The 9,646-nt window shown below is 39.6% G+C and overlaps 1 protein-coding gene across 3 annotated transcripts in view; it reads left to right on the top strand.

Annotated features, from left to right (window-relative positions):
* The first annotated feature begins 7,181 nt into the window (after positions 1-7,181).
* DYNC1H1 (dynein cytoplasmic 1 heavy chain 1) overlaps positions 7,182-9,646 on the top strand; it is a 69,602-nt gene continuing 67,137 nt past the window's right edge. The window contains exon 1 of one of the 3 annotated variants that reach the window (XM_088149828.1): positions 7,182-7,541. In XM_088149828.1, the coding sequence (XP_088005954.1) occupies positions 7,274-7,541 (268 nt within the window). In that variant the 5' untranslated portion in view covers positions 7,182-7,273. The remainder of the gene's footprint in view (positions 7,542-9,646) is intronic. The other 2 variants (XM_015888966.3, XM_007433395.3) reach the window with 2 other exon arrangements.

Raw genomic sequence — 9,646 nt, 5'->3', positions numbered from 1 at the left:
TAGTAATGCAGTCCTTCTATGAAATAGAATATTCTTTAATTGTCATGTTCCAAAGTCTAAGACTTAGCATATTCCAGAAGTTATGGAAAACTAGTGTTGTGGATAGTATTTTATGATACTGTTGCTCACATCAAAACTTAGTTTTTCCCTTTCTTCATACAAAATAATTAGAGAATATGAGATGTCTTCATAGTTGCCTTTATAAAGTCTGTCTTCCTCGGTTAAGTGGAAATGCATTATGAGTTATATCCCTCTGCTTCTAAAATACAGCATCACTGAACTTTTCCATTCCTACCTTCCCCTCTCCCCCCCAAAACAGCTGCTTCTCAAGGCTCCAGATTGTCTTTACAAAGAAAGCTGCAGTAGCTGTGCAATGGAGAATAAACAAATACTGGTCCTCTGCATGAGTGAAGTGCCTTATCTGCTATAACATTATATATAACCAATGACCTGAATAGCAAGTGAATTGTCATGACATTTATGTCAACATGCTGTGCATTTCAGGATAGCATCAGATTTGTTGCATGGATGTACTACATAGAAATCTCACGTGTGCTTGTTAAATTAATAGAAATTATTACATTATTTTAAAAGACTACTTTGAACCAAAGCCAAGGATAGCAGATCTACATGAACAAGATGGGCCAGTGTCCCACCCAAAAAAAATTAAAAGTGACAATGAATTAGGAGAGTCAAATGAAAGAAAAAGTATAAAAGCCAATTACAACGTTTGAGTGGGGAGAGTTCCCAGCTAATTTTCAAATTGCAAAATCTTGATGGCACAGAACCAAGTTTAACTTTTAAATGCAAATCAGTCTGGTTACAACTTTTGAAAGTCAAACCGGTGATGGTTTCATTATTCAGAAAAAAAAACTATTTGACAATACTTTCAGCATGAATTAAAATGCCTTTTTGAATTCCAATCTAAACTATAATAGCAAGCTATGTCCAGTTTCATACACTGAGTTTTCTTATGCTACTGTTTCTCCAAATAATAATTTATTAAACTTGTATGCAGCCCAGCTCTCAACGATTCTGGGTGGCTCACAACAATCAAAGAAATAAAAGAAATATAATAAAACATAAAAAAAAAAAGATGGCAAGTGCAATGAAGTGAGGGGTCTCACTCTCCTTCGCTGAAGACCTGGGTAAAAAGCCAGGACTTCATGGCTCTTCTAAACGACAGAGTAGGGGCCATCCAGATCTCGGGGGGGGGGAACCTCGTTCCAGAGGGCAGCACTGCATAATCCCCACCTCCTCTGCCTCTCCAGAGCAGATAATGGGAATCTGCAAGGAGGAGGATGTGTGAGTTGATTAGGAATCCTGGACAGAAATATTTTCTTAATCTGGTAGAAGATACACTGGAGAACTGTACAGAAGTTTTGTTTAGAAACTATCTCAGGTTATACGAGCGAAATCTCAGTTTTGACTTAACTGTTCATAGAACATAAAATTACTTTTCACACTTTGGGATATAACCATATCTGACTAAATTTATAGACCATGATCACAGTACATGCTTGTTCTATTTTTCTGTTCCATAAGAAGATAGCATTTATTGAAACTTAGTACAATAGTCTTCATAGATTTATGTTTTGCTGTTCTTACAGTTTTATGTGGATAAAAACTAGATCTCATAGTAAGTGTGTTCAGCTCTCTAGTATCTGCTATATGTATACACTGGAGCCATTTGAAGAATGTTAGGGGAGGGAAGAAGATTGGGTGAGCCTTTCCCTGTTCTTTCAATGCTATTACCGTATTTTTCCGACTATAAGACGATACTTTTTTCTAAAATCCTTACACTAAAAATTGAAGGGCGTCTTATTCAAGGAAGTCAGCCGAAGAGAGAACCGGTTGAGAGAACTGCGGTGGCAAAACTGCCCATACTTTGTCTCTGCAAAGGGGCTTCCTCCTATTGCTAGCCTCCAATCATGAGTGAAATAGCTTGTCTCCCAAACAGACTTCCTCCAATCACGAGCCTGATGTAACTGACGTCAGCTGATGCTGAACAAACCAATTAGAGGAAGGCTGTTTGCAGAGACAAGCTATCGGCAGTTTCACTCGTGCTTGAATGTAATCAGTTATGCAAAAGAGCCTGGAAATAGAGCTGCAGGGAGACGGTTTGGACCTCCTCCCACCGAGTGTATCAGGTAAATGTTATCTAATTACTAAATAAAAATGTGTTCTGCACTAACTTTAAAATATTGATTTCTTAATTTTGGGTTGGAAAAGTGGGGATCGTCTTGTACATGGGGGCGTCTTATTGACGGAAAAATACGGTATCTTATTCCAGACTTTGCATCTATTCAGTATCCACTTCTGAAGTTTTAAAGAAATTGGGCAGTTATGTATTAGGGATTTCCCAGTTCATGATCACTACCAATTATAAATGTATCTTGAGTCAGATACTCATCATTAAAACTCTTTTCTTTGGAATATTACTTGCATGTATTTATGTGTTCTTTTTTGAATATGCAGGGTGATACCATTCCTACCCTCCCTCTCTATATAATAATAAATAGCTCATTAATTTCTGTATGTATGATCCCTGAGTGCTATTTCTGTTGAAAAAGTAGAACATTAAATAAATAATGCCTTATGTTTTTTTACTGAGGATAAATAAGACTGTATATGTATTAAAAGCATAGGCTGTCATGATCACTTAGCCGAACAACATTATTTCACAAAAAGAAGATTGTAGCAATTTTTATTTTTATCTAATTCAAGGAAAATATCCCCAATTTTCTTCACCCATGCTTCTTGAATTAAATAATCATAATCTTTGAGCCAGGCACTTTCCTTTCCTGTCATCTGTTTGGTTATATCTACTCATCTATTTTAAATATTTAAATAACTTAAAACAGTTTATGTATTCATATTGGTAAAATAGTGAAGGTTCTTTACTTCTGATTGTTTACCAATGGCAGCAACAGAATAACTCATAGTATAAATCAGATTGCTAACATTAAGGAAACTTGAGGAAAAGCCAAGAGTGCATTTTGGTGTGAAAGAACTGGCACAAAACATATTTCCTGGATCAATCATTCTTTCCTCACAACTTTTGCACCAAATTCAGGTTGATGGATTTTAAGATACTAGTTGTTTATTTGAATAGATTCTACAGGTCTGGGGTTTACCCGCTCCTGGATTATGGAAAAAATGAAGATTCTGGAACAAGATCCTCTTGTTTTAAATTACTTAAGAACTAGTCCCTGGCTATTAGTGCTGAGGTTAAAAAAGACACCACCCTACAAATGAAAATGCCTTGAAATTCCTCCCATTTCTATAAGGGCTAAAATGTTACCTTTCTGCCTACTCCCTTCAGGGATTTGGTAGCCTAACTGTTGCTGTGGATGTTTGGTTTCACACACTGCTTAATTTCTAGGAAAATAGATGCCGACACATTCAAAGGGTGGAAGGCCTTCCCTCTTATCCATGATGTGCAAATGACTATTGTGTTTATTCAGTGATGATGGAACTGCAACCATATATGGGTGCTTGTTGGTTCTAATTTCAAATGTTTCCAGAAGAAGAGTGCTATTGAAATTACATGCCAGGAAGTCTGGATTTTGTTTTTCTTCCTGGTATGTTTGACTATACAGGCTCTCCATCAAGCAGCTTATAGAAATGTCTATCATTATGGTAGAAACATACAGGTTTCTACATACATATCAATAGCAAGTTAAAGATTACAGTATTTGCTCAAGGGCCCAATGTCCTTAGTTTGTCTTCAGCTTGATTATGGCTTGTAAGAAAATAGCATAGGTTGCAAGTCTTTTTTCTTGGAGAATTTTGTCTTCAAGCTCTGAAGTCACTAACTTACCTTTGAGAGCTACCGACTGGGTTTCCACACTACTAAGCCAAAACTAAACAAGCTGCATACAACTTAGAATAGTGTGTCAATATTCTGGGATAGGAGGCACCATTTACTAGTACTATGATGTCCAAATTTTACTGGTACAAGATCCTTTCGTGTTTCCAAGTTGCAATTGGATGGTTAGGCTATTCTCTGTGAGACTTGCCTGCTTTGCTATTATGAGAGTCCAGAAGCTCAATATATTGAGACACATGGCGTTTTTTCATAGCTCTTTCAAGCCAAACCCATGCACTTTCAATAGCTCTTCCTCCAAATGGTGGTCATGGTAATTTATATGAAAACAAGGCACATAAAATGCATCAAGTAGATAAAACTGATTAAAAAGAAGATAAATTGTACCAAATTTAGTCTAAGAACCAACAACATGATTTATAACATCATCATAGCTTCATATATACCTTAGACTGTCCAAGAAATAAGATACACAGAATTGAGAGACAACCAGCTGTGATTTAATAATTTTCTCAAACATAGCATTACCCTTATATGTGCTGCAAAAATGTGCATGGCCCTAGAATGTAGCGATGAGTTTTCTGAATCTTTTTGCTATCATTGAGTGGTCATCCAGATTTCTACAGCACATACATGGAAATCCAACTGAAAAACTAATACCAAGAACTTTCCCTTCCACATCCAGAACAAAGGATTTTTCCATACTGCTGAGTTGGTGCTATTTGCCCATCCTCAAGAAGATAGTATATACAGGTAGTCCCCAGTTTAAGAACGAGTTCTGTTCCCAAGGTCTGTCCTTAAGTCAAATTTGTATGTAAGCCAGAACAGTATTATTGTATAATACTGTATAAGTAGTATTCTGTAATTAACTCAAACCATTGTGTATTTAACTCAAATTTTGCCATAATAGGTTCTGTTTTTAATATGGGTCATCCTTAAACCAGGCATTCTTAACCCGGGGATTACCATACATCCAACATGAAATGTCCCTATTGCTGATCCCTGCTCTGCCTTTGTTTTCGGTCACTGCAGTCACCTGATTTCCCTCTAGTGACAAAGCCGAACAGACTATACATCTTGAGGCTATCCTTGGATGGTGTTAGAAAAAGGGGGAAAATAAATGTTAACACTGCTGCAACTAAAGATGACATACGTCGCTTTAGTCTCACTCTCTGGCTGTGAATGAGATGTCATCATGGGGGAATGGCAGAAAGAAAAACCTGCCAGCATGACTTCCAATTGTGGTCAGGTGCAAGTAGGGAAAGGTCCAGATGGACAGGAAGATGGAATAGCCATAAAATGGGAACACTGTGGCCAAATCATTTTTTATGCTCTGTTGGATGCAAAGGGATGGGGGGAAATTCAATCTTCCCTCATTTTCTGACCCCAATTTGACTAACACATTATTTTGGTTATGATAATTGTTTTCATTTTGATTTAAAAAAAATAAAATCCATTTTAAAAATTAGAATCTATTTTTAAAAAAAGTGTTTCCACTGCGAAGGAATATTGATCAAATTGTCAATAGTCAACAAAGTCTGGGTGGCTTAGTATATCATGTAAACATGCTCAAAACTTTCTCCTATTGGGACTAAGTATAATTTGGACATCCTGTGTAGTTAGCTTCTGGAATTTAGAAAGAATTCCCTATCCTATCATTTACTTGTAAGAAGTTTCCCAAATTTCTATGCAGCTTTTATAATCCAATTTTATTCAAAAATATATAACTCAATAGCTATGTTCTCACTTTATGATAAGCTATTTTTCATGGTTTGCTGAATAAGCCATAATTGTCCGGATTCACACATCATCCAAAGCAACAAGGAAATCATAGCTTAGCACAATGAGGAAACCTAGACTTTGTGATTTGTAAACCAGGGTTTATGACTTACAGTACTGAGTTGATCCAGCCAACTTTGGTTTATTTAAAAAATAATAACTTTATATTTAGCACAATATAAAAATCCACTGAAAGTTCCCAAGTGATGTTCCCAGGTATGAATTAAATTTCACAAATAGTTGTGCTACTGTACAAGTTAATTCAGAATTAGTCTCAACCTATTCAATGAAGTTTTCTATCAGTGACTATCTGATAGTTGCCAGAATGTCTGGCACTCTTCCAGTCATTCTACTGCAATTCAGGGAGAGGCTCAGACAGCAAGAAAATAAAAGATTCTCTCCACGTACACCAAGGACAGTTCCAAAGTTGTTCCTAGCTTGTAACCTTCACTACCGACACTGAGCAGTTGCTATGAATTCTGGTGCCGGTAGTTTTGAGGAATTTTCTTCATATTCAGGTTTATCAAGGTCTCCCAAGAAATACTGCATAAAGATTAGTTCTGTACTTGGATCACAGATCTGTTCCAACCTCAGTGATGCAATTGCTTTTTTCGAATCCATTAAGTGTTAATACTTGTTTTAAGGTTTTCAGTATAAGCCCATGAACAAGTTTATAATTAACTTAATGAGAGGTCTGAATTTGGTTAATGATATTGACTGTCTGGTATATTAGGACTGCCTGATCTAGCTGCAGACATCCAGATGACTGATACATGTCAGCAAAGAAAATGATTTTCCGGTGGTCTGCGGTTTTGCAGCCCAGATCTGGTAGGAACAAATGGAAGTACAATATAGCCTTAATTAATCAGTATATGTTTATCTTTCCATACATGGTTCTCACCCCCACCCACTACACTTTATGTTCTGAAAGACAGAATAGGCTGACAGACGGTGACTGGTCTAAGATCAGTATGTTTCATAACTGAAGCTGTGTTAATCTAGGTCTCACAGAAGCCAAGTTGAACTCTCCACAACTGCAAAGTGGCTTTTGTTCAGAACATCACAGCAGGAGTGGAGGAAATGGTTCGCTCCCCTAATGATGAGCCAGGTCTTAACGATAGCTTAGTTTGTATTTTCAAAAAACAGGACATCAGTTTGGTTTTCTTCTTCGACCCAGAGGAAGGCCCAGAATATAGCATGAAGCAGTCGCTGCGTCTGCCGAAGCATAATTTGAAACTGCACGGACTCCCACACTCTTGTAACTAAATGCCGACTGAAAAGCTAGCATACTAGTATTTTGCGGACTTTCCGTTAGCATGGTCTTAGTATGGCATCGGAACCAAACAAAAAGAAATAAATACTTCGGGGATTGCTTGGGGTTTTAGAAGCTGAAGTGCGATTCACATAGCTTTGGACAGCTCGCTTGTCAAGGACGCATTCGGATTTCGCCGCAGCGAAAGGGCATCTTCCGAGCCGTACAAATTCCGACTACGCTTCCCAGGATCCTCCGGGGCGGGGTTGTCGCGGGGAGGCGTAGTTAAAGCGCAGCGTCGCGGGCGAGGCGGGGCTCAGTGCGAAGTTCCAGAACTCCGCGGCGGAGCGGCTCGGGAGCGGCTCTAACGGCTCGCGCTCCATCCACCTCGACGGCGGAGAAGCCTACCAGCCATGTCTGATTCGGGCGGCGGCGGCGGCGGCGGCGGGGAGGACGGCGGCGGCCTGGAGGCGACCGGCTCGGCGGTGCAGAATGTGGCGGACGTGTCGGTGCTGCAGAAGCACCTGCGTAAGCTGGTGCCACTTCTGCTGGAAGACGGCGGGGAGGCCCCGGCCGCCCTCGAAGCGGCGCTGGAGGAGAAGGGCGCCGTGGAGCAGATGCGGAAGTTCCTCTCGGACCCGCAAGTCCACGCAGTCCTGGTGGAGCGCTCCACGCTCAAGGGTGAGTCAGCCGCGCTTGCGCCCCGGGGTGCGTTCAGATGGGCTGCGGAGAAAGGAGCGACGGGATGGGTCGGCAGCCCTGGCCCCGCACTTAAGCCGCAGCTGGAAACAGGCCCAGGAGGGGCTGCGCGGGAGAAGGATGGAGAGGGTGTGGCCGCAGGCGGCGGCGGCCAAAATGGCGGCACGGCTCGCTGCTCCTTTGTCTGCGTTGTCGGCCGGGGCTGCCGGCACCCAGAGGACTCGATGTCAGCAGGCCCTCCCTTCAGAGGGCTCTGTATCGCTTTGCTCTCCTGTAATGGTGGTCCTCCGGATTTTTGCAGCCCGGATCCGGTAGTCCTAGGAGAGGCCCGTGGTCTCTCTCTCCCCCTCCCCGCCTTGGAAGACCGGCGATGGTGTGTGCCCTTCGCGTGTGGCTTTGCACCACTTAATCTGGCGATGCCGGCGGCAGCTGAATATTTGTGATGGAGCCCAGCTGACATGAAGACAGCTGGGCTCGGCGAACCGGCCATGTTTGTTTTATCGATACTGTAAATCAAGCTTCACCTTTGGAGCACCAGTTCGTAGGAAGCTGATGTATCGCGCCAGATTATTTGTCCCCCCCGTGTGGTTTTATCTGCTCTGAATGGTATTGACCTTTTGCCATTTGCTCACAATCCATGTCTTATGTAACTCTTTGTAAAGCTTCATACATGTGTTGAGGTAAATTCTATTCCCTGTAAATTTGGGGCATAAACAACTCAAAGAGGCTCTTGTGATTCTCCAAAGCCTCAAAGAGATGTCTTTATGTTACTTACTACCTGAGCATTTTTACAAGTGTCAAGGATTCTGCCTTCCTTCTTCATGTAATGCAAGTGTTTGATCAGTAAGTGAGTAATTAAAATACAAGAGACAATTTAAAGTGGGGCAGTAATATACATTTTGGAATGAACTTTAAGAAAAAAATGCCCAAGACTATACTGCAGTCTGCCCTCAGAGTGAGAGTAGGGACATCAGATGGCCAGGAAAACAAACAGCAATCTGATTTGCTTTGTCAGTAATATGTTAGAATCAATAGTTGACCCTTTCCACCTTAAACACTCCTTTAATTGTTGAGCTGAAATATCTGTATTTTGTGCAATAACTTCTATTACATATTGTTTGTGTGCATTTTCATTGTGAATTCTTTAACTACAAGATTTAGATATATTTGGGAAAACATGCTGCTTACTCAATAATGCTTTGCATTTCCTAATAAATCGGAAAAAAATTCTCAAGATGAAACATCAATAAGGTCCACACAGCATTATTGTAGCTGCATCTCAAATCTGCTAAGGTAAATGCATATTTGCATGGCATACAGATGAGATTTACCTTAGCAGATTTGAGATGCAGCTACAATAATGCTGTGTGGACCTTATTGATGTTTCATCTTGAGAATTTTTTTTTCTCATTTCATACTATGTTACATATAGTATGAAAACAAAGGTTTCTGTCAGTGAAATTCAGTTTCTTTGTCTAAACAATTACTGATTTTACAAAAGTAAGGTTAAAAACAAAAAATATGGATCTAAAATCACACACTATCACAGAACAGTTCGAAAGGCTTGGTTGAAGTGGTGAATTTTAACCTTTCTAAAAATGAAAATATTAATGGCCAAATACAATTAAGTGATTATATTTCATAACTTGAGGGAGACCATCAAAATTTCTACAATTTCTTTAGGCAGATTTAGAAGTCATTCAGAAGATAGGGAACAGGAGAGAATTCCTTTGTAGAATCAGAAGTGATCTTTTGTAACAGTTAAATATTGACAGTTACTAATAGTTGAAATTTCAGAAAGTAGTTTAGAAACACATGCTTTTCCTATATTAAAAGATTATATAATGATTATTCCAGTACTGTAGGCACATGCTTTCTTCTAAATGTTCTTTGTGATTGAACAATTGTGCAAAAAGTATTCAATTCCAAGCACTGTTAATTCTTCACAACATTTTTCCCATTTTCTAAAACTAGCGGTAGGATTTATTTTGTGTCTAAGTCTATTTTTGAAAGGTACATTTGGGTGCTTTCCAAATTGCAGTGGTTGATTCTTTTAGAGCCTTTTACAAATAATTTTGGTAAAGTTA

The sequence above is a fragment of the Python bivittatus genome, unplaced genomic scaffold (genome assembly GCF_059951505.1).
Source record: "Python bivittatus isolate LINGU-HERP-01145 unplaced genomic scaffold, Pbiv_v1 ctg000580_np1212, whole genome shotgun sequence".
NCBI classification, from domain to species: Eukaryota; Metazoa; Chordata; class Lepidosauria; order Squamata; family Pythonidae; genus Python; species Python bivittatus.
Note: the sequence above shows the minus strand (reverse complement) of the source record. Positions and strands in the feature narration are given on the sequence as shown.